The sequence below is a fragment of the Microcaecilia unicolor genome, chromosome 9 (assembly GCF_901765095.1).
Source record: "Microcaecilia unicolor chromosome 9, aMicUni1.1, whole genome shotgun sequence".
NCBI classification, from domain to species: Eukaryota; Metazoa; Chordata; class Amphibia; order Gymnophiona; family Siphonopidae; genus Microcaecilia; species Microcaecilia unicolor.
The window spans coordinates 31,219,270-31,244,686 of record NC_044039.1 but is presented as its reverse complement, the minus strand read 5'-3'; the positions used below and the strand labels follow the sequence as shown (position 1 = coordinate 31,244,686).

Here is a 25,417-nt window from a genome sequence, read left to right as displayed (position 1 = left end):
GGTGAGTTGCTACTGGGTGGGCCTGAGCCCAAAGTGGGTGGGCCCGGGCCCAAAGTGGGTGGGCCTGGGCCCACCCTTGGCTATGCCACTGTTCTGATCTAGACATCCTATACAAAGTTATCCTTAGGGTTGTATTAGCGCACCTGGTCTGGAGCAGAAATATAGTTAGCCGTCCAAGGATCACAGTCTTTGTATATTGAGAACAAGGCAAGTCCACTCAGCACGGCACAGGCAAGAATGGCCCAAAGTCCCAAAAGGTTCACATAAAGAGACCTAAAAGGACAAGACTGAATTATTATTCATACATCCACACATAAAAGGCAAAACGTTAAGGCACAAACACTTGCACCAGCCACAGAGCAGACTGTTTAGACAAAACACACATAAATTATAGTATTCTATAACTTAAATAGGTGTGTGCCTATCACCCACCCCATCTCCATTCCAAGGCTTAATCCAGACTCAGCCCATGTGTATGGCTACTTTCAAACTACAAGGCATCGCGTTTAGGCGCCATTTTAAAGAATAGCGTGTAACTGGAACGCCAGCATTTATCCACATATGTGGCAGTATTCTGCCCATTTACATGTGTTCACGAGGCCTAAATGTTGGCATGTTCTTTACAGAATTACCCTCATCGAGGGCAATTCTATAAAAGGGTTCCTAGAGGTGAATTCTATAAATCATGCCTAAAAAATTGGCGCTAAAAAAAACCTGCTTAAAACGCTATTCTATAAGTTGTGCCTAAAGTTAGGGGGTCTGATGTTAATCTAGGCACATCCAAAAGCACGGTGCAAATACCTGTGCCGAAATTTATGTGCGGAACCCACTTATTCTATAATTGCCCACATAACTGGAATCCACAGCCACACTCTGCCCCAAAATGTCTGTCATTCTGACAGATGGTTGAAATACATAGGCTTGTTCTTAACAAACTTACATTTTTGCTTGGAACCTGGTTTTGCAAGCAATATATCGTTGGACTTGAGACTGATTGACTCCATAGATGGCAGTCCAGGTAAACGTCCCACCGATGACAATTGTCCAAAAGCTGTGTCGTTGCAAGGGGTTCGGATTAAAGCTAAGCAAAGAAGCAAGACAGATTTATGAACTGTGAAAGTAATAACTGAGCACTCATTCCAGAAATAAATTATTGTGCAATAGTAGGCTTTGAACTGAAGAGGAAATGGAGTAGAAATGTTATCTGAACAATCCAAAATGGGAACAATTTTGAAACTGCCTAAGACTTTGATCTTTGTACACACAGACCTGGAAGTTACTGCAGTTTTCAAAGGGAAATTCCCAATGCAGTTTCTTTGGAAGATGTTATAAATAGAAATCAAACAAAATAAAACATGGAAAAGAAAATAAAATGATACCTTTTTTATTGGACATAACTTAATACGTTTCTTGATTAGCTTTCGAAGGTTGCCCTTCTTGGTCAGATCGGAAATAAGCAAATGTGCTAGCTGACAGTGTATATAAGTGAAAACATTCAAGCATTACTATGACAGTCTGACAGGGTGAGAGGATGGGGGTGGTAGGAGGTATGCATGGGGACATCAAAGCATAGCATTGATAGGTGTGGATAGGTGTGGATAAGCTGTATTTCTCTGTTGATCACCCCACTCCTCACCTATCCACACCCATCCTGTTAGAATATCAATGCTATGCTTTGATGTCCCCATGCATACCTCCTACCCACCCCCATCCTCCCACCCTGTCAGACTGTCATAGTAATGCTTGAATGTTTTCACTTATATACACTGTCAGCTAGCACATTTGCTTATTTCCGATCTGACGAAGAAGGGCAACCTTCAAAAGCTAATCAAGAAATGTATTAAGTTATGTCCAATAAAAAAAGGTATCATCTTATTTTTTTTTCCATGTTTTATTTTGTTTGATTTATATTAATAACCTTAAGAGTGGACTAACACGGCTACCACACTGCTCTACTTTGGAAGATGTTGACACTGCAGACCCAAAGGCGACCACAGATTGCACCTGCTATTCCCCAGAGTCTATATAATGCGACTTCAGTTGTGCACACAATTCTTTTTTTTTTTTTTTATTTATAGGTTTGATAATATTACATTCAAAGAATAAACTTATAAATGTATTAGCAAAATCAGCAAAACCATGTACATTGACCTTAAAGAAAATTAAGAAAATAGTCCTTCAAACTTAGTCCAAGAAATTCTTGACCAAGATTCAAGCAGATAACTAAGAAGAATAGTTTATGAATCTAAATCAATAATGGAGCAGGAAAATGGGCAGACTTATAAGGTCTGTGCCAGAGCCGGTGGTGGGAGGCGGGGCTGGTGGTTGGGAGGTGGGGATAGTGCTGGGCAGACTTATACGGTCTGTGCCAGAGCCGGTGGTGGGAGGCGGGGCTGGTGGTTGGGAGGCGGGGATAGTGCTGGACAGACTTATACGGTCTGTGCCAGAGCCGGTGGTGGGAGGCGGGGCTGGTGGTTGGGAGGCGGGGATAGTGTTGGGCAGACTTATACGGTCTGTGCCCTGAAGAGGACAGATACAAATCAAGTAGGGTATACACAAAAAGTAGCACATATGAGTTTATCTTGTTGGGCAGACTGGATGGACCGTGCAGGTCTTTTTCTGCCGTCATCTAAAGTCAAGCACTCGCAGACAGTTTATACAGCATATATATCAAGTGAGTTCATTCAAGGAAGCATTTCTTTCACCCTCCTTATGAGAAATAAATTCCTGCAATGTCTTAGTGCTTAAGAAAACATAATTAACAGCATTTGGAGACACCAAACATTTACAGGCAAATTTAAGTACAAAGGATCCACCCAGAGAGAGAACTCTTGGTTTTAAAGCCAAGAATTTTCATCTTCTTTTCTGTGCATCTCTTGCTAAATCTGGAAAAACTTGAACCTTAGACCCCCCCCCCCCCCCCCCCCCCGCAAAAAAAAAATGCATTCATGTAACGAAAGTACAAACGAAATATATTGTTTCTATCTGGTTCCAGAGTAAAAGTCATTAAAAGAGTTGTTCTTTCAGTTATAACCTCCTTTGAACTCTCCAGAAATTCAGTGAGATTTAACTCAGGTTGAGGATTCACAGAAGAGGTTCTCAAAGTACTAGATAAATATTGAGCTCTGACTATGGGTGGAAGTCCCTCAGTTGGAACCCCCAATATGTCAGGAAAATATTTCTTCAGCATATCCAATGCAGGAATTAATGGTGATTTAATGGTGGAGTGGAGGAGTGGCCTAGTGGTTAGGGTGGTGGACTTTGGTCCTGGGGAACTGAGGAACTGAGTTCGATTCCCACTTCAGGTACAGGCAGCTCCTTGTGACTCTGGGCAAGTCACTTAACCCTCCATTGCCCCATGTAAGCCGCATTGAGCCTGCCATGAGTGGGAAAGCGCAGGGTACAAATGTAACAAGATACTATTGGAGATTCTACATGGAATGTTGCTATTCCACTAGCAACATTCCATGTAGAAGGCTGCGCAGGCTTCTGTTTCTGTGAGTCTGACGTCCTGCACGTGCAGGACGTCAGACTCACAGAAGCAGAAGCCTGCGCGGCCACATTGGTGATCTGCAAGGGCCGACTTCTACATGGAATGTTGCTAGAGGAATAGCAACATTCCATGTAGAATCTCAAATAGTAGCAACAGTGGAGGAGTGGCCTAGTGGTTAGGGTGGTGGACTTTGGTCCTGAGGAACTGAGCTCAATTCCCACCTCAGACACAGGCAGCTCCTTGTGACTCTGGGCAAGTCACTTAACCCTCCATTGCTCCATGTAAGCCGCATTGAGCCTGCCATGAGTGGGAAAGCGCAGGGTACAAATGTAACAAAAATAAAAAAAAAAATTTAAAATTTAGGAAAATGTAAAAATCTCCAATTATTCCTTCTTCCTTGATTATCTAAATATTCAAGCTTCCAAGCTAGAATAGCTCTCTCCCTGACAGTCACTGATGCAAAACTCTGCAACTGTTTAAGATTACCATCTATTAAATCAGTTCTAGACATCTGAAGATCCAAATACCCAGACAGAGTCTGACAAGAATGTTTTAATTCAGAGACTTCACCCTTTACGGAGCTAGTAATTTGAAGAAGAGAAGAACTCAAGGACTCCATGGTCTTGTTAAACCACCAGATCCAGTAACGGCAACCAGTGGCGTAGCCACACGTGGGCCTGGGTGGGCCGGGGATTACCCACTTTGGACTCAGGCCCACCCAAAATTGTGGAACTCTTGCTGTGGCTGGTGAGGATCCCCACACCCTGCCAGCTGAAGAATTTCTCTCCTTCCAAATGACAGCCAGCAGCACTTGCCTTGAGCTGACGCTGAGACCGGCCCTTCTGCCCATGCTCAGTTTTCGCGCATGCAAAAGCACTGAGCATGCACAGCTTACTGGCAATAAAATCAGCTTGAAGCAAGTGCTGTCGGCTGCCATTTGGAAAAGCGCTGGCTGCTTGAGGAGTAGGAAATCTTCAGCTGGCAGGGTTTGGGGATCCCCAACAGCTCAGGTATTTAATATTTGGGGTTTGCGGGAGGGGGAAAGGTGGAGAGAGGAGCAAAGTGGAGGGGGGGGGGGGGGCTGGGGGGATGGATTACATGCCAACCCATCTTGGGATCAGGCCCACTCAAAATTGGCCATCTGGCTACGCCCCTGACAGCAACTCCCAAGTTCAAAGGGGGAGCAGGCATGGCAGCCTGCACTCCTCCTGATGTTTCCAAACCTGGGGTACAGACAATGACAGGACCTCCTATTGCAGGCAGGGAGGCACAATCCACTTCGGGCGTCTCACTACCCCATGACAATGCCGACACCAAACTGCTTCAGGGTCTTGGAGGAGCTGCACTAGAGGGAAGACTAAGAGACAATTCCTCTATGCTGCAATCCTGCAGGGAAACCGCGGATCCAAGTGAAGTAGGTGCCGGCTCTTCCAGCGTTTGTAAGCCAAATCTCTCCAGGGTTGTCTGGCGAAAGGTAGGATTACCCCCAGGGCTAGAGGAGGATAAAGCCCCGGTTTTCCCTTTCCGCTTCCCCATGTCTATCATAGGGAAAGGCTCCAAAATGCCAGGCAAAATCATGGGAGGTCAGGAGCTCACAAACGCCTGCCTGACTGTTCAAAACGCCATCTTGGTGTGCACGCAATTCTGGTCGTATTCTGTATTGAACATGCAACTTAATTGGTTTAACAAGCCAATCAGTGACAATAATGGCCAATTAACAAGCAATTATTGACACTAATTGGTTTTAGTTAGAATTTACACACACAACGTCCTAAGCGTATTCTATAAAGGGATGTGTGTAAACTCTAATGCGTACTGTGAAAAAGTGGGCATGGCCAAGGGCGTGGAATGGGCAGATGGTGGGCGTTTCTAAAAATTATGTGCTCACTAATCTCCATTGAATTTCTGGGCTCCTCCCCCCTCAGTTGTGGTCTAAGAAAAGAGGTGTTTCTTGATATTTCTGTATGAAATTTTCCTAAATTGTTGCTTATTTTACTGTAACAAGTGTCTTTACTCGTCATCATTTGCAAATTACAAATTTTTAAAACATTTAAATTATGCGCGCTGTTACAGTATACATCTGCTCAGTGCCTGAGTTAGTTGCCAGGATTTACACCAACTTTTACTTGGCATAAATTCCCATAACCAGATTTAGTTGCACTGATGGGCTCTAGGCATAGTCTATAAACCGCACCTAAAGTTCAACGCGGTTTATCGAATACACCTAGGTGTATTTTTTTCGGCACTGATTTTTACATCACCATATACAGAATCTAGTCCTATATGTAGAACCTTCAAAATGAAATCCCTGCATATGTTTTCCATTCTCACCCCTAACTCCTTACCTCTAACCCCATTCCTGGGTTCGCCTCTTTTACCCAGCAAAGGAAGGATTTACATGCAGAAAATAACCCCCAGAATGTAAAATTGTTTGCAAGAGAGATTTTGGAAAATCTAAAGAACCTCCATAAAAAAATCATTAAGAAAATGAGAAGAGTTATATCTATGTTGTACAAATTGATTAGAGGTAGATCTTTTGAGAAATGTGCTTATATGATAAAATGGGAACAGGATCTGCAACGGGAGTTTACAGTAAATGAGTGGAAGTCAAAAAAGCTTCAAATTGTGTGTTGTTAAAAGAAAATGCCTTTAAGATATTGTCGTGGTGGTATTATACCCCGCATTGATTACATGCTATGTTCTCCTCGGCATCCCCACTGTGTTGGAGGTGTGGAGATGAGGAGGGGACTTTCTTGCATATTTGGTGGTCGTGCCGGATTCTACAATCGTTTTGGAAAACAGTAACGACGAAAATTTCAGAAAGCACGAATAAGCCCTTCCAATCACGCCGCACTGGTGTCTTCTGGGTCTCGGTAACAGAAGAGGAACTAAATGGCAAAGACGCCTTAAGAGGATTTGTTTAACAGCGGCTAAGAGTGTCATTGCAACGCACTGGAAGAAACAGATGGCTCCCTCAGAGCTGGACTGGACTCTGAAACTTTCCCTGGTCGGAGAACTGGAACAGCTAATGGACAAAAGAATGGGAAGGTACAACCCAGCTTCTGAACTGTGGTCTCGATTTCAGCGATTAACCCAATAAGGACAGTTGAAATAGAGCTGGGAGGGGGAGGAGGGAGAGGAGGGGGGAAAACGTGGGGAAAAATGAATACATATACATTGTTGTATTGTAATGATGCTTAATAAAAATATTCAAACATTAAAAAAAACAAAAGAAACTTACTCCCAGAAATTCAGTCTCCCTCCGTAGTAGGAATCGTTTAAAATAGTTTCAATTCCACCTTGAACTACCACTGCTCGAATAATTACTGAAGAAAAGCCAGCAACCATGATTCCAACTTGGAACACATCGGTCCAAACAACAGCTTTTAGACCTCCCTGTGGGAAACAAAAAGGGAATAATATGGAGCTACAGAAAAATAGCCACAATTCTGAATATTCTAAAAGGGTAACTCTATAACTTGGCATCTAATCTTAGGCTCACTGAAAGAGAAAAACATTTAAGCACTTACAAAGAGTGGAGAAAATAAGGCCTCAGTCAAGCCACCCAGCCAATCCAAGTTATAAGGCCTAAGCACGGCTCACCATCACAGGTGGAAAAAAAAAAGAACTCCACTCAAACAGGGTGCTTAAAATAACTTTTCAAAAACTCCAACAGGGTAACAAGCGCATCTATATATCCACAGGAAATCAAAACAAAAGTCACTGTTTAAACCCATTCATAGCACGTTGGTAGCTTGATAATCATCCACTTATCTTCTTATCTAACGTAGAGCTAACCAACATGTCCATCTGCGTCAGGGATAGCGATCCTGTGTCGTAACCACTGCATTTGTGACTTTTTTTTTTTAATTTCCTGTGGATATATAGATGTGTTTGTTACCCTGTTGGAGTTTTTGAAAAGTTATTTTAAGCACCTTGGTTGAGTGGAGTTTTTTTTACACCTGTGATGGTGAGCCATGATTAGGCCTTATAACTTGGATTGGCTGGGTGGCTTGACTGAGGCCTTTTTTTCTCCACTTTTTCTAAGTGCTTAAATGTTTTTCTCTTTCAGTGTACCTGCGCATGTAGTACTTAAGCATTGAAAGAATTATTTTTTTGAGAGATTTTCAGATTGAATATTTGGGCTTGTGTGAACTTTTTATCTAATGTTAGGCGCCAAGTGTGCGCTTATGTTATAGAATAATAACACGTGTATCAGAAGCACCAATAACTGGCTGATACTCGTATAAGCACCAGGCAGTATTCTGGAATGTAAGCATCAAAGTCACTTAGCTCATAACTGTGAGAGGAGCTTACACAGAGGCAGAGCATGGATGAGCCATGGGTGTGTCACCAAGTAATACGTGCAACTTATAGAATGCTAAAAATGATATATTACAGGAGTGAAGGACAAAAGACACTGTTGAAAACACTTCACTGTATCTGTGTTCATAACTCAAATGACCAGAATTAATCCAATATCTTCATTAATAGGAAGCAAAAGACTTATACATGTATAACTTTTCAAACAACCTGTTTCTCATCAATCATTGCGTCAAAAACTTCCACCTTCCTCTGGGGCCCTTTTACAAAGCAGTGGTAAGCCTGACACAGGCTTAACACACGCCAATCTGGTGCCGGAAATGCTGCATGCTGGGGGTGGAATTACTGCCGGTGCCCGCGGGTTGGTGGTAGCTCCACCCCCAGCGTGCGGCATTTCCGGCACTAGATGAAATATTTGAAAACTATTTCCACAGGCGCTAAGCTGGCAGTAATCAGGCAGCACTGCATGCTACTTGGTTACTGCTGGTTTAGCACGGGAGCCCTTACCGCCACCTCAAGGGATGGCAGTAAGTGCTTCCCCCACAGGGCCACGCAGTAAGTGAAATATTTTGTTGGAGTCACGGGTGTGTGTGTGGGGGGGGGGGGGGGGGGTGGGGGGTTGGAGCAACAACCTGTCCACCTCCCTATGGGCAGATGCTGCTATTTCATTGGGTAAAACAGTGTTTTACCCGCAGAAGTACCTTTGATCGTGGTTCTCCCCGTGTATAAAGTCAAGATGATGATTTTTTAGGTTGTACACTAATTAATTGAGTACCTTCTTGCAGCTTGTCTTCAAACTTACATTTGGAAAAGGACATTAATTAAATATCAGATCCAAATCTAACATTAATGTAATGCTACTAATGTGGCTATCACAATGGTTTATAGTTAGTTTGATTCACTATGGGGCTCATTTTCAAAAGAGAAAAATGTCCAAAAAGTGACATAAGTCTGCATTTGGACGTTTATCTCACAAAATCGTCCAAATCAGTATTTTCAAAACCTCTTTTTAGACGTTTTTCTCTGAAGACCATCAGAAGGATGTTTAAATCTCAAGGGGGCGTGCCAGGGGCGTGTTCAAGGCGGGACTTGGGTGTTCCTAAGACTTAGACGTCTTTCAGCCATAATAGGACAAAACAAAAATGTTTTTGAGCTAGACCTGTTTTTATAATGAATTGAACCCACTATGCCAGGATCAAAGTCCACTGCACTAACCACTAGGCTACTCCGCCACTCCACACAAAAAGATGCCCTTACTCCTCCCATCCACAAGAAATATGATTACAAATATTACTTGTCTGACTCTGATGTTATACTCAGGTCCATTAGAATAGTATGCAGGTCCCTGGAGTAGTCTAGTAGTGGTGCAGTGCACTGCTGACAGGTGGACCCAGGCAGTGGTGTGCTGGAGCCGGCTCGCAAGAGCCGGTTGTTACATTTTGTACCAACTTGCGAGCCGGTTGTTTCCCACTGCGAGACGACTCTCCTCCCTCCCGCCTGCCCGATCCCTCACCTGACTCTTCTAATTCTTCGGCGGGGCAGGCAGTATTGCCTGCCCGCTACCAGCGCTGACTCTCCCCTGCCGGTTTGCGCTTTAAAAATGGCTGCCGAGACTTCCAGAGGCGGCCTCGCGAGACTTCTACTGAAGTCTCGGCGGCCATTTTGAAGCGCGAACCGGCAGGGGAGAGTCAGCGCTGGGAGCGAGCAGGCAAGACTGCCTGCCCTGCCGAAGAATTAGAAGAGTCAGGTTGGTGATGGACGGATCCGGAGGGAGGGAGGGAGGGAGGAGAAGTCGCCGGTGAACAACGCGGGAGGGGTGGCAGGGGAGAGAAGGGAGTTCCGTGGGCATGGGTGGATGGAGGGCAGGGGAGAGGAGGGTCACTGCTGGGCATGGGTGGATGAAGGACAGGGGAAAGAAGGGTCACTGCTGGGCATGGGTGGATGGAGGGCAGGGGAAAGAAGGGTCACTGCTGGGCATGGGTGGATGGAGGGCAGGGGAGAGGAGGGTCACTGCTGGGCATGGGTGGATGGAGGGCAGGGGAAATTAGGGTCACTGCTGGGCATGGGTGAATGGAGGGCAGGGGAGAGGAGGGTCACTGCTGGGCATGGGTGGATGGAGGGCAGGGGAGAGGAGGGTCACTGCTGGGCATGGGTGGATGGAGGACAGGGGAAAGAAGGGTCACTGCTGGGCATGGGTGGATGGAGGGCAGGGGAAATTAGGGTCACTGCTGGGCATGGGTGAATGGAGGGCAGGGGAGAGGAGGGTCACTGCTGGGCATGGGTGGATGGAGGGCAGGGGAGAGGAGGGTCACTGCTGGGCATGGGTGGATGGAGGGCAGGGGAGAGGAGGGTCACTGCTGGGCATGGGTGGATGGAGGACAGGGGAAAGAAGGGTCACTGCTGGGCATGGGTGGATGGAGGGCAGGGGAGATTAGGGTCACTGCTGGGCATGGGTGAATGGAGGGCAGGGGAGAGGAGGGTCACTGCTGGGCATTGGTGGATGGAGGACAGGGGAAAGAAGAGTCACTACTGGGCATGGGTGGATGGAGGGCAGAGGAAAGAAGGGTCACTGCTGGGCATGGGTGCATGCAGGGCAGGGGAGAGGAGGGGAGAGAGAAGAAATGCTGGACATAGATGGAGGGGAGAGAAGAGTGAGGGAGGATATGAGATGAGGGAAAAGGAAGAGAGGAGAAAAACTGCACATGGATGAAGAAAATAGGCAGAAGCTGAGGACCCGAAATGAAGAAGAAAGGAGAAATGGAAAGAAATAAATGGAAAGGAAGCCCTGGAAACGGAGTTAAGAGGACAGATAGCAGCAGAATCGGATACTGGGCCAGCATGATCAGAAAAACAGTCACCAGACAACAAAGGTAGAAAAAAAATCATTTTATTTTCATTATAGTGTTTGGAGTATGTTCACTTTGAGAATCAGGTGCTCAACATTAAAAGTTTATATTTATTTACTTATTTATGGCATTTTATCCCACATTAAACATGAATTAGATTGGAACCTGGGATCATTTAATTTTTTTTTCCTGGATAATGCATTGCCACCCCCCTCCCAGGCTCTCTCCCCGGCTATAGTCAGCTCTGCAATTTGGGAGGGGGGGCACAGAGGGGGACGGGGGTGCAGAGGGGGACGGGGGAGAGAGCCTGTTGTTAAACATTTACCAGCACACCACTGGACCCAGGCTTCTACCTCCCCCTACCTGTTACACTTGTGGAGGAAACTGTGAGTCTTCCAAAACCCACCAGAAACCCACTGTACCCACATATTGGTGCTCCCTTCACCTGTAAGGGCTATGGTAGTGATGTACAGTTGGGGGTAGTGGGTGTTGGTTGGGTTTTGGTGGGCTCACCAGACAAGGTAAGGGAGCAATGGTGAGATGTGTACGTGGGGGCATTTTATAAAGTCCACTGCAGTGCCCCCAAGGATGCCCTATTGCTTTCCTGGGATGTCACTTTTCCACTATTCTACCTGATGCCAAGCTTTCTATTTTTTTTTTTTTTAATAACATCTGAGCCTGGTGTCTATTGTGTGCGAGTAGATTTTGGGCTTTGAATTCAGATCTATAGATAAAAAGGAGGTCTCATTATATATATCTAAATAGCAGACTGCTATTTTTCCATACTTCATAGCAAGAGTGTACATTCCCTAATTACCTGTCCCAATATAACTGAAGCTTTTACCTCCTCAGTGCATGTAAATGGTTTCAATCCTGTGTGGATTCTCTGATGCTTTTATCTCCTCAGTGCATGTAAATGGTTTCAATCCTGTGTGGATTCTCTGATGCTGTGTGAGGCTTTCTTTCCAACCAAAGCTTGTACCACACTTAGGACAAGTAAATGGTTTCACTCCTGTGTGTATTCTCTGGTGCATTGTGAGGTTTACTTTCTGACCAAAGCTTTTACCAGACTCTATACATGCAAATGTTTTTTCTGTTGTGTGGACTTTCTGATGCGCTTTGAGATTTCCATTACAACCAAAGCTTATACCACACTTAGAACTTGTGAATGGTTTAACTCTATTGTAGATTTTCTTGTGTATTTTGTACGTTTTGCATTTGGACATTTTTTTTCCTTGAAAGTGGACCAAACAATAAAATGTCCAAATCACAAAATGTTTTTCCAAACAGCATTTTCAAAAGGAAAAGATAGACTTTTTTTTGTAGAAAATGACCTTTCCTGTTCTGATTTTGGATGTTTTACAAAAAAAAAGTCCAAATTCAGACTTAGATGTCATATCCAAAAATGCCCCTTGTGTATTTGACTTGCCCAAAGTCACAAGAAGCAGCAGTGAGAATTGAACCTATGTGGCCAAGATCAAAGCCCACTGCTCTAACCATTAAGCCACTCCTCCTCTGTTTTGGATATTTTGCATTTGGACATTTTTTGTTCGAAAATGGACCAAAAAAAAACCTGTCCAAATCACAAGACATCCATAGTATTTTCAAACACAAAATATAGACTTCTATCTTTATCGAAATTGACCTTCTTTCCTGTTCAAAAATGCCCCTCCACACCACCCTTCCTGTAAGCACCACAGGGTGGTCTACAAGGCAATGAGTTAAAAACCACTTCAGATTAAATAACAGAACGGAATGCCAAATGAGTACAGGAAAATCATTCATACTAAGAGAAAAAAAAACCCACAATCAAATACACTTGTTCCTTAAGAGGGGTATCATTGGTTTAGTCTACATATGAAGACTGAAAGAAGCAGGTCCACAAGACAATCAAACAAAAACAATAAGTAACTCAACACCTCAAAGCAAGAGCTGCCAACTGAAGAACTCTATGGATGCAGGAAAAAGCAAACTTCTCAACTTAGATTGTTGACTTACCAATGTGCAATAGAAAGTGCAGACAATTCCGGTGGCTACCACAGCACCCCACAGATCAAAGCCTGTGACTGAAAACAAAAGGGAGATTAAAAAAAAGATTATATATGCACATCAAAATTCAAAAGCACTTATAAGGATAAGTCCAGATGACCAGGACATTTTGAGGTTCTATCCAGGTAGTGTCTCTGAATATTTATTTATTATAAAATCTTATATTCCGCATTATCTCATTATTCTACGCAGGTTACAAATTCCCATACATAAAATAATAAAAAACATCAACAAACAAATAATACAATCAATTCACATCTTCATCATACAATATTTGCTGCTGAGGTCTGTAGATGAGTAATGAATTAATAGCTTTTTTGAATCCTGAGTGGATATAGACACCATTGATTTATGTGAGAGGACTACTTGGGATATATATTAGTGGTTATTACTACTACTACTTATCACTTCTATAGTGCTACTAGATGTAGGCAGCACTGTACACTTGAACATGAAGAGACAGACCCTGCTGGACAGAGCTTACAATCTATTTAGGACAGACAAACAGGACAAACAAGAGATAAGAGAATATTAAAGTGAGGATGATAAAATAAGGGTTCTGAACAAGTGAATAAGGGTTAGGAGTTAAAAGCAGCATCAAAAAGGTAGGCTTTTGGCTTAGATTTGAAGATGGCCAGAGATGGAGCTTGACGTACCGGCTCAGGAAGTCTATTCCAGGCATATGGTGCAGCAAAATAAAAGGAACGGAGTCTGGAGTTAGCAGTGGAGGAGAAGGGTGCAGATAAGAGAGATTTACCCAGTGAATGGAGTTTCCGGGGAGGAGTGTAGGGAGAGATGAGAGTGGAGAGGTACTGAGGAGCTGCAGAGTGAACGCATTTATAGGTCAATAAGAGGAGTATGAACTGTATGCGGAAACGGATAGGAAGCCAGTGAAGTGACTTGAGGAGAGGGCTAATATGAGCATAACGACACTTCATTAGAGCAAGCAATACTGATAGACCAATCCACACAACATAGGAAGACTCCTGAAGCAGGCCAGTTGGCTGAAACATGGCCGTGTTGAGTCATTGTTGACCAATAAATCTTCTAGACCAATACAGCATCATCGTTTTATTGAGTCACCTTCGTGTCTCCTTAGTAGCCTAACTGTAGGCACCATTTACTGAATAGTCGCCCTATATGCCCATTTTGGGGCATTTTAATCATTTACGCCTGTCTGTAATTTCAATGAGTTGAAAAGTATGTGCCATGACTGCCACTGGACATGCAGAGGGGTGGAGTTTGGGCAGATCATAGGAGGAGCACACAAATATTTGCAAGGATCAGAAAATACTCTCACTTAACTGAAGTTGGTGTAAATGTTCACGCCTGTAACTTACACTAGTGCTTTAAGAAAAGTAGATGCCTACTTTTCTTTATAGAATAGTACTTAAGTACGCACCTTCTTGTCCTCTTATCCTACGCTCTCTGTTATAAACCATCCTGAAATGGGATAATTCCAGGAAGTAGGCACTGTCTTTTATACACCAGTTACATGTTTGTAATACTAGCATATTGGTCATTCAGGAACTGCTTTTCTGCCTTTACAGAAGATTTACTATCTAACCGATAGTTCGGTCAGAGGAGAGTCCTTCGCTGCTAGATGTTTCGGCTATTTTAGAATCTTCACAAGAGGAAATTAAGTCTGGCTCTATTTTGCTGCTATTCTTTGCATTTCTACAAGATAAAGAGGCTATTTCCGAGTCTTTTCTACCATGCTAGAGATGCCAAGTCTTTCCAGATGTGTCCAAGTGGACTCAACTTAGGAGAAAAAAGCTTCTTGTACTGAGACAGGCTACAATTTCTGTAGGAGCTACTTATCTGTTACCTTAAGGCAAGCATTTTAACGTGTGCAGTAAATGCAGGGCAGATGCTGGCCATGTCCTTAACAGTTATTGCACAGGCTTTGTACTTTCCATGCGTTAATTTATACTCTTAGCATGTGTTAAATGCACCACACCAGTAAATAGGCCCCTTAGAGCCTTAAAAAGTGCAAAGAAAAAAAGGCAAGCCCAGTCTTGGCTTCTTGCTTGCTTATTTAAATTACTTAAACAAAAACGTAATTGTACATCAGTCCACCTTGTTCTTAACCTCCATTCCTTTACATCTCTCATTATTTTGTCTACTTAATTCCATTCCTGAACATGAATTAGCACCAAAAATCTATCTTACAAAAAAGAGGAGAAAACCAATTCAGTCGGAGTATATAAACAACATTACACCACACTAAACTCCAACTTATATATGCAAATGTCTCTTTATTATAAATATTTATGCCTTATACCAGCTATTAACTTTAAACATTAAACCACTCATTCATCACCTTTCAACCACCACTCACCCTATATACTAGTTATCTAAAATGTCTTTAGAAATTTAAATATCAAACCATTATACATCGATGAGGCAGACAGGTGTTTCCTGTGGAGCGATCTTAGCCCTTTGCCGGTGTGAGCACCATTCAGGCAAGCAGTCGCATATAACATTTAAAATGTTCGGGTGGTTCCCCCTGAAGAAGGGAAGCGAAATGCGGTCCAGCATTTAAGAGAGAAAAATGTAATGCGGTCCAGCATTGGGGAATCAAGTTGTTTGTAACTACCCTGTGGAGGGTTTGCCCATTCACCCGATACTTGTGAAACCTATACAATGAAAGCCACAGGATAATGTGGTGGTTTGTAAACAGCAGTGCTGACAATTCCTGTGTGCTATAGTTCCTATATGCCAAAGAGGAGCAACATAATCAGCTGCTGAAAATTGACTAACAAAAGGTCACACAGTGGATGTCGTTATGACGGTTTTACAGCATATTACAGCAGTGGACATTATTGAGTGCTATGAACTGTCTGCCTCATCAATGTGATGAAGCAGGATTTTTTTCATGTATAATGGTTTGATATTTAAATTTCTAAAGACATTTTAGATAACGTATATAGGGTGAGTGGTGGTTGAAAGGTGATGAATGAGTGGTTTAATGTTTAAAGTTAATAGCTGGTATAAGGCATAAGTATTTATAATAAAGAGACATTTGCATATATAAGTTGGAGTTTAGTGTGGACCAAAAATCAATGCCATACACAATTCATCTGCTGCCTTTGCATCATCATTTGAACATCAATCGATCACAGCCTCGTCTTCAACTTCAAATGTGATTATTCATACCAGTACCTTGGTTCAGTGCTAGAGCTGGAGCATAGATCACAATTCCGGTATATAAAATCTAGAAAACAAAAGAATAGGAAAAACAGGTATGAAATTTCTGAAAAAGTGACTCAGTAGAAAGCCTTTTTTTTTTATTTGGTCAACAGCTTATCATTTTCTCTCCTGCCCCCATTACAATTGACTTCCTTCCAATGATATTTAAGTGGGAGAGTTTCTGCTCACAAGCTTTAAAGTGTTGGCACATGCTTAAATTGAGATTCTCTGTAGCTCTAGTCACAGGTTAACAATGAAACTTCACTCACTGCTCTGAGCTGCCTTTTGCACATATTACACATCACAGGAGGAAAGGAATGTTAAAAATGTATGCCCATAAGTTATCTTTTTCAAACTGTTGTCTTTGTAGGGCATTTATCTGAAACTCTAGTATTACAATGCTCATTGCTTCCAAAACTTATTAAGCAAAGGAACAAGGAGTATGTATGCTTCTGCAAAACAAAAGGGCAAGATACTACCTTTCTGTGGTTTTTGCAGCTTCATTCAAAGTGGTTTATATAGTATATATAGGTACTTGTTTGTACCTGGGGCACAGGAGGGTTAAGTGAGTTCCCAGAGATGGGAAGGTGGTAGAACTGGAGGGCATGAAATGAGGTTGAAGGGGGGCAGACTCAAGAAAAATGTCAAGTAGTATTTTTTCACGGAGAGAGAGTGGTGGATACTTGGAATGCCCTCCCGCAGGAAGTGGTGGAGATGAAAACGGTAATGGAATTCAAAAATGCGTTGGAAAAGCATAAAGGAATCCTGTTCAGAAGGAATGGATCCTCAGAAGCTTAGCAGAGATCGGGTGGCCGCACCGGTGGTTGGGAGGCGGGGCTAGTGGTTAGGAGGCGGGGTTAGTGTTGGGCAGACTTTTACGGTCTGTGCCCTGAAAATGGCAGGGACAAATCAAGGTCAGGTATACATATAAAGTAGCATATACAAGTTTATCTTGTTGGTCAGACTGGATGGACCATACAGGTCTTTCTCTGCTGTCATCTAGTGCTATGCTATGTTACTATGACTTGCCCAGAGTCACAGGGAGCTGCAGTGGGAATCAAACCCAGTTCCCCAGGCTACTCTTCCACTCCATAGATTAATGCTACCTTTCCTTTTCAATATAAGAGAACATAAAGGCCACCAGATAAAAGCAAACAGTCTCATCTCAGTGCCTGCTTCACTGACCCTCTTGGGGTTGAAGGTAAAAGTGATGGTTTTGCAGAATATCCTGTGGAAATCAGAGCTGCATTTCCCTGTGTCATAGGCTCTAGGCCTTAGGGTTTGTCCATCTAAATAAATGATAAATGTGTCTTTGTCAAGAAAACACTTCATTATACTAGAAGCGTTTTCTACAGTTTTATACCAATGGGGAAAAAAATCTCAAGTCAAAGGTATCAAGCAGGGCACTAGGTAGCAGTGAGATGTCTGTCTGTGGGTCTATTTTAATGATTATGATGATAATTCTATTATTTGCTGCCTCATTTTAGGTGCCCCACGAGGGCATTTGCTAAATTCTATAATGGCTTAAAAGTGCATCTAAACCTTTACTAGCACAAAGCTGCATTAATGCTCTAAAAGATAGGCATGCCTACTTACAGTAAGCCAATGGCTGGCAAGTAAGTGGGTTTGCCTAAAGTGCGTCCTGCAATGCATAAAATGATAGTATTTTACACGACTATGATATAGCAGAAAGAGGGAGCAAAGTACAAGCAAAAGTCCAATCAAAGAAAAAAAGCACCAAGGGCCTTTAAAAAAGGGGCACAATTCTTTTATTATCAACTTCAGGTAAAAACAGTTATTCATGAAAGTCCCGACACGGGCCGTGTTTCGGTGCTGTCGTACCTACATCAGGGGTCGCAATGATGACGGGGAAGGTATTTTAAAAGAAAATCCAAAGCAGCTGAATTATCGTCCTGGTATATATCCGTATATTCAAAAAATGACAGCTGATACTCTCAGTCAATGCCAATATAAATGCATATAACCTCCGTGAATTTAGAAAATCAATCTTCCTAAAATACAGAGCTAGTCCTCTCTGTCATTTATACCGGCATTGACTGAGAGTATCAGCTGTCATTTTTTGAATATACGGAGATATACCAGACGATAATTCAGCTGCTTTGGATTAAAAAAAAAAAAATACCTTCCTCGTCATCATTGCGACCCCTGATGTAGGTGCGACAGCACCGAAACACGGCCCGTGTCGGATCTTTCATGAATAACTGTTTTTACTTGACGTTGATAATAAAGAATTGTGCCCCTTTTTTAAAGGCCCTTGGTGCTTTTTTTCTTTGATTGGAGTATTTTATACGACGGCATGTTGCTTGGTGACATGTTCATGATATGCTCATGCTCCACCCACTTGCACACCTCCTAGTTGCACACTAACTCCGGGATTCTATATATCGCGCTGAGATTTCCACGTGGAAATAAACATATTCCATAACAATGCATATAAGCTAATTGGTTAACAAGCTAATGAGTGCTGGCAATTGGATATTAACAACCAATTATCAGCACTAATTCGCATTAATTAGAATTTACACACACGACTGTCTAAGCTTATTCTGTAATGTGGTGCACATCAGTGGCGTAGGAAGGGGGGGGGGGGGGGGGCAGTCCGCCCCGGGTGCACGTGCTCGGGGGGAGCCGGCCCCGCTGGTTCCCTGCTCCCTCTGTGCCCCGGAACTTCCGGGGCACAGAGAGCAGGGAACCAGCGGGGCCGACGCAGCTCCGAGTGACGTGCACTCGGGGCGGATCGGCCCTCCTGCAGGTAAGAATGCGGTCCGGGGGGGTGTGCTGCAGAGGGGGGGGGTCACACCGCAGAGGGGGGGGTCGCGCCGTGCTGCACCCGGGGGGGGGGGTGCGCAGCAGCGACCCGCCCCGGGTGCCATTAGCCCTCGCTACGGCACTGGTGCACATAAATTCTAGTTGCATAGTTAAAAAAGAGGGCATGGACTAGGCAGGTCATGGGCGTTTCTAAACTCCATGTGTGTTGTTATAGAATACACCCGATCTGCACTTAATATAGAGTGGAACAGGTAAACGTGAATTGCTTGTTTACTGTTTCCAAAAATACTTAGACTAGGGGGCACACAATGAAGCTACAAAGTAGTAAATTTAAAATGAATTGAAGAAAATATTTCTTCATTCAACGTGTAAACTCTGGAAATCGTTGCCAGAGAATGTGGAAAAAGCAGTTAGTTAGTGGTGTTTATAAAAGGTTTGGATGGCTTCCTAAAAGAAAAGTCCACAGACCATTATTAAAATGGACGGGAAAATCCACTGCTTATTTCTGGGATAAGCAGCATAAAATGTATTGTACTGTTTTCGGATCTTGCCAGGTACTTGTGACCTGGATTGGCCACTGTTGGAAAGAGGATACTGGGCTTGATGGAACTTCGGTCTGTTCCAGTGTGGCAACACATATGTACTTATGTAGTAAAATCAGTTAGCTTAGCAGGGTTTAAAAAAGGTTTGGATGGCTTCCTAAAAGAAAAGTCCATAGACCATTATTAAAATGGACTTGTGGAAAATCCACTGCTTATTTCTAGGATAAGCAGCATAAAATGTATTGTACTTTTTTGGGATCTTGTCAGGTATTGTGACCTGGATTGGTCACTGTTGGAAACAGGATGCTGGGCTTGATGGACCTTCAGTCTGTCCCAGTATGGCAATACTTACGTTCTTATGTTAATATGCTGGACAATGGGTGTGGCAAATGGCAGTAAAAGAGTTAAGGGCATGATAGACAGTGGAAAAAAACTCTGTGGTGCCCCCCTTGCCTTGGTGCCCTAAGCACATGCTTATTTTGCTTAATGGTTAATTCAGGGCTGCTTCATACAACAAAATATTTTCACTTCTGAAACTGATCACAAATACTGTACACTATAAGGATTCTTAATGCCAAGAATCAAGGAACTTACTGTCTGTATGATGAAAAGTATCGTCCCAAGGAGTCGCACAACTTTATTGAAACGAAGTTCCAAATACTGTAAAAGAGAGATGTAAAGTGCACAAAATTAATTTTTTCCACAGGCGACAGCTGGAGATGTAGAAATGTAGTATCCCAAACGAGCATGTTGGACTTGGTTCAAACTTTTGGAAATATACACCTAATGAAAACTGCCTAAGAAGTAAGCGCAGCTAGAGGTATTTCCCCCAAATTCTATATACGGTGCTCAAAATTGTGCATGCAAATTTGGGCACGTGCCCAATTTCCATGCATAATTTAATAGACTAACAAGTCAATTAGCGCCAATAATTGGCTGCTTCAATTATTGGTGCTTATTGGCATCAATTTGAATTTACAGGTGCATCTTCCTAGTTAGTATTCTATAAAGATGTGCACGTAAAGTTTTAAACGTGTATCTGAAAAGTGGGTGTGGCCATTGGAATGACATGGGCGGAGCAGTCGTAGAATTTGCACATAGTATTATAGAATGCAGCAGATCTGTGCTAATTTAGGTGTGAGGATTTACACCCAGTTTCAGTTGGTGTAAACCTTCTCACCCAAAACTGGGCATGGATCCTATAAACGGTGCCCAACTCAGCACGCTATTTATAGAATAGCGCTTAGCGCTCATTTTGTCAGCACCCACATTTGGACACCATTTACTGAATTTAGCCCACAAGCCAGTGGCGTGCTGGAAAATTTTTAACAACAGGCTCTCTCTCCGGCCGTAGCCAGCCGTACAATTTTTTTTTTTTGGGGGGGGGGGGCAATGCATTACTCACTCTCCCCTCCTCCCCCCATGCGGACATGCTAGGCATACCTCTGCTGGCAGAGATGCCGACTATCTTTCTCTTTTAATCTAGGCACAGGAAAAAAAAGATTTTAAATGCTCCCATGTTTCAACCTAATTCATGTTTAATGCAGGATAATATAAATGTCATAAATAGCTTAAAATAAGTAAATAAATAGAAACTCTGGATGTTGAGCACCTGATTCTCATAGCTTGATGCCTGTTTTTAGTGGCCCTTTACTAGGAGAAAAAAAAATCTCTGCATTAATACAACACGTGCTAGAGTGTCCCTGTAACCAGCCCCTCCTCCAAATGATACACTAATTACAATTTATAACAAATTGCTATTCTACCTATGAAAAGTTATTCCAGTGGCGTTCCTAGGAGGGGGGCGGTAGGTGCGGTCCGCCCTGGGTGCACGCCGCTGCGGGGTGCCGCGCGCGCCTGTCCTCTGTTGTTCCATGCTTCTTCTCTGCCCTGGAACAAGTTACTTCCGGGGGGGGGGGGGGGGGGGGTTCCTTTGTGTGGGTGTCCTTTCGCCGGGGGGGAGGCTGCACTGCATCCGGGGGGGTGCTGCACCCGGGGGGGCGGGGCGCATCGGCGATCCGCCCCGGGTGTCAGCCCCCCTAGGAACGCCACTGAGTTATTCCATTATTATACTTCCTCTGTGTACATCTGTATGCTGCACAAGATAGCATGTTTGAACATATAAGTAAGATTAAATAAAAATGTTACCAACAGTAAAGAACGACAACATGGATGCAGCAGCTCAAAGGACTGTTTGCTTTGTTTTGAATGTATAGGGATGATGGCTGCGCGGAGTAGGGGAAAGAGACTAACCTCTGTGGAATGAACTTGGCTTCATGTATCTCCTGTTCTCAATCTAACCTTGAACTGCAGCCCTGCACCCGCTTCTGCCGGCTTCCTTTCTCCTCCCGGGCAGGTACTGAGGCAGCCTGAATGGAACCATGAGCTGCGACCCTCATGCTGGCGGCGGGCAAAACAAAAAACAGCATGAAACTGTGCCATAGCCCTGTGCACGCCGCTGCTGCTGGCTTCCTTCCTCCTCCCTTCCCTCAGGCTGTAACTTCTTGTTTTGGAGAAGGGGGAGGAGGAAGGGAGCCGGCAGGGGCATGCGCAGGCCTATGGCCTCATGCACGGTTTCATCAGCTGTTCTTTGTTTTGCTGCTGCGGAGTGGAGGAGAACAACTAAGTGAGACGTCCAAGCCACAGGCAGCTGGAGTTGACGGTGCCAGGAAGGGACCTGATCCAACCCAGTCTAATCTTTGGGAGCCGGTTGTTAAAGTTTAACAACCGTCTCCCAAAATTCTTTAAAAATAACAACGGCTCTGGTGAGTGGTGTAGCCACAGGTGGGCCTGGGTGGGCTGGGGCCCATCCACTTAGGGCTCAGGCCCACCCAATATTAGCACACATTTAGCTGTAGCCGTTGGGGATCCCAAGCTCCGCCAACTGAAGACTTCCCCCTGATGGTAACGAAAACGCTACTGTCCACAATACCGGCACCTGCGCATGCTCAGCTTTTGGCGCATGCCTGCTACAGACTGCCAAGGTGGAAAGGAGCGTTTTTTTACCAGCTGAGATAATTTTTTTGTGGTGGGGGGGGGGGGTGGTGAAGGGAACACTTGGTGCCCACCCACTTCTTGCCTAGGCCCACCCAAAATCTGTTGTCTGGCTACGCCTCTGGAGCCAGTGCGAGCCAGCTCCAGCACACCACTGCCATAAGCTCTAAAGAGGATCCCATATAGGGTTTCTAGCTTCCAAGGCTTCTCACTGGCTCCTCGGCTCTTAGAACATAGCATGTCTAGTTCACACCTTCTTTGCACTATCCAAACTGCTCTCAAAAATGATAAATTTCCGCAAAGCTTTGAAAACCTATCTCTTTAACAAAGCCTACCACGAGAACCCTTAACTACTTAAACACACGCTCTACACTCCTTTACTCAGAATGTCTCACTGTACAGCTGCATAACCAGATCCTCTCGTCTTCTTTTATCTCTTTGCTACAACAATTTTATTTCTTCCCTGTTACGGCACTGCCATAACAGACCTTTGCAAGCCACATTGAGCCTGCAAATAGGTGGGAAAATGTGGGATACAAGTACAATAAATAAATATCCATGATCCTGGTTTATTTATCATTGAGACCTAGGTTCTGGGAGGAAGAACTATACATATACATATTCAAAGTGAATGGGCTGTGTCGGCATTAGTGCACGGCAGCCGCTAGCATGGCTTAGTAAACAGGGGGGGATGGAAAGGTGTTGTATCAGTTGCAAAGGAGGGCATGTAAGTATGCTAAAAAAAATGTAGTAAAGCATAATGCATGAACAGAGCATTTTTTTTTAGCATACTTACATGCCCTCCTTTGCAACTGATACAACACCTTTCCATCCCCCCCTGTTTACTAAGCCATGCTAGCGGCTGCCGTGCACTAATGCCGACACAGCCCATTCACTTTGAATATGTATATGTATAGTTCTTCCTCCCAGAACCTAGGTCTCAATGATAAATAAACCAGGATCATGGATATTTATTTATTGTACTTGTATCCCACATTTTCCCACCTATTTGCAGGCTCAATGTGGCTTGCAAAGGTCTGCAAGAAATACTGAATGCAAGAAATACTCATTCAATTTATTCATGAATATTGACAACTTTTACCAACCATGTACAGAAGCAATTCTATATCATTTCCAGTACTTGTGTGACAGGGACACAATGAGTGGGGATATTTTGGTTTGTTTTTGGGTGGGTAGGAGAATTTGTGGAGAGACAACATTCTTTCAAATTTCTACACAAAGCTTCTAGAGCACATTGTATGTGATATACCATATATTACATGACATAGGAGACAGCTGTGTGGGTGCTGTGGGTGCTTCAGCACTCCCAATATTGAGCAATTTTTGACACTGTGCAGGGAGGGGTAATGTCCATTGGGTTTAGCATCCCCCAATCATTTTGAAAAGTTGGCTTCTTATTCAGACCACAGGAAGGAGCCTGGTAACTCCGACGGCCGGCGATCAGCTCAGATATTCAATGCTGGGCCATTTCCTGGGACCAGCATTCAATTTTAGCTGATTGAAAGTTAACCGGCTACGCCGATATTCGAAGATAGCCGGTTAACTTTAACCCGGCTAAAGATATAGCAGCAGCCCAATGTGGCCGCTTACAATAGCCGGATATGAATTGAATAATCAGGGATAGCCAGCTACATCATGCAAAATAGCTGGTTATCTCCTAGGTGCTAACTGGAAATATTCAGCGGGGTGTAACCAGCTATCCCCCTGCTGAATGTCGCCAGATAGCTGGTTAAGTGCCACCCTGGTCGGTTAAATGGTTTTGAATATCGGGGGTTCGAGCCTTCGGAGCTGCAGCTCTACCCTATTTGTATAGTTTTGCCCCAAAGAATCTTCTTTTCCATAGCGTCAGCAGCAGATGAATCCAAAGACTAGTGGGTTGTGAAACACGGTTGTGTTGAGTCATACCTTCTTTGATGTTACCAATAAACTTTTTTAATCATACGCCTTTCTCTCTGTTTGGAAAGAGCCTACCTTCCCCACTCCTTCTCTACTTTGCATTTGAATATCGGAGGGGGGGGGGGGGGGGGGGAAATTACATTTATTTGTGGGATCCAATTTCAGATTCTTAAAGGCAAGGCTGATTCTAACTGCTATCCTGCAAAAATTCATTCCCTGGATTCTATATGGTGCCCAGATTTGTGTGCACTCCCAAGATGCTCGCGCAAATTAATTGAATGAGTTCTGAACCATCAATAATTGAGCGCCAGCATTTATACCAGGTTACAGCAGGCATTAGTCTGGCACCCAAAGTTTGGGTGCAGGAATCGGAGCTACGTGTAAATCTATAAAAGGTGTGAATTCTTCATAGAACCGCAGATAGGGGGTCTTTTACTAAACCGTGGTAGCGTTTTTAGCTGACAGTAGAAATCATCTGGCAGTAACCGGGTACCACATAGTGCTGCCCAATTACACCGGGTAATCCCCTGAGGAAATATTTTTTAAATATTTAAATATATCCACTAGTGCTGGAAATGCCATGCACTGGGGGGTGGAACTACCAGCGGTGCCCATGTTGGGCCCGCAGACGCTCCAGATTGGCACGCTGTAAGCTCGGAGTGGGCTTACTGCTGCTTAGTAAAAGGGCCCTTTGGATTTTCAATCCCGGTATGTCTAGTATGGGCCCTTTTAAAAAGGCGTGGTAGGCTCTATGCATGTGCAGCGCACACCAAAACGAGACTACTGCCAGGCTAGCCCACCCCCTGGTGGTAATTTAGATTTGGCTTGTGCCTATAACACCAGGACAAATAATTTTTTTATTTCCTATCCTGTGTGGTGTTTCTGGCATTAATCAGCAATTGGCATACGCCAACTGGTTACCGCACGTATAGCATGTGAGCCCTTACCGCTAGGTCAATGGGTGGTGGTAAGATGTCAGGCTGAAAATAGACATGCGCTGGTTTCAATTTTAGCGCACATTCATTTTCTGGCCCCTTAAAAAAGTCCTTTTTTCCTAGGGAACTGTGTTCAATTCCTACTGTAGCTCCTTGTGACTTTGGGCAAATCACCCAACCTTCCATTACCCCAGGTACAAATAAGTACATAAGTAATGCCATACTGGGAAAAGACCAAGGGTCCATCAAGCCCACCATCCTGTCCACGACAGCGGCCAATCCAGGCCAAGGACACCTGGCAAGCTTCCCAACGTACAAACATTCTATACATGTTAT

The 25,417-nt window shown here is 43.9% G+C and overlaps 1 protein-coding gene across 1 annotated transcript in view; it reads right to left on the bottom strand.

Moving 5' to 3' along the window:
- LOC115477644 (sodium-coupled monocarboxylate transporter 1-like) overlaps positions 1–25,417 on the bottom strand; it is an 81,831-nt gene that overhangs the window by 42,629 nt on the left and 13,785 nt on the right. Inside the window, exons 2-7 of the mRNA XM_030214658.1 lie at positions 19,830–19,895; positions 15,877–15,928; positions 12,661–12,728; positions 6,735–6,889; positions 941–1,081; positions 144–273 (exon numbers count right to left, since the gene is read on the bottom strand). Coding sequence (XP_030070518.1) covers positions 144–273; positions 941–1,081; positions 6,735–6,889; positions 12,661–12,728; positions 15,877–15,928; positions 19,830–19,895 — 612 coding nt within the window. The remainder of the gene's footprint in view (positions 1–143; positions 274–940; positions 1,082–6,734; positions 6,890–12,660; positions 12,729–15,876; positions 15,929–19,829; positions 19,896–25,417) is intronic.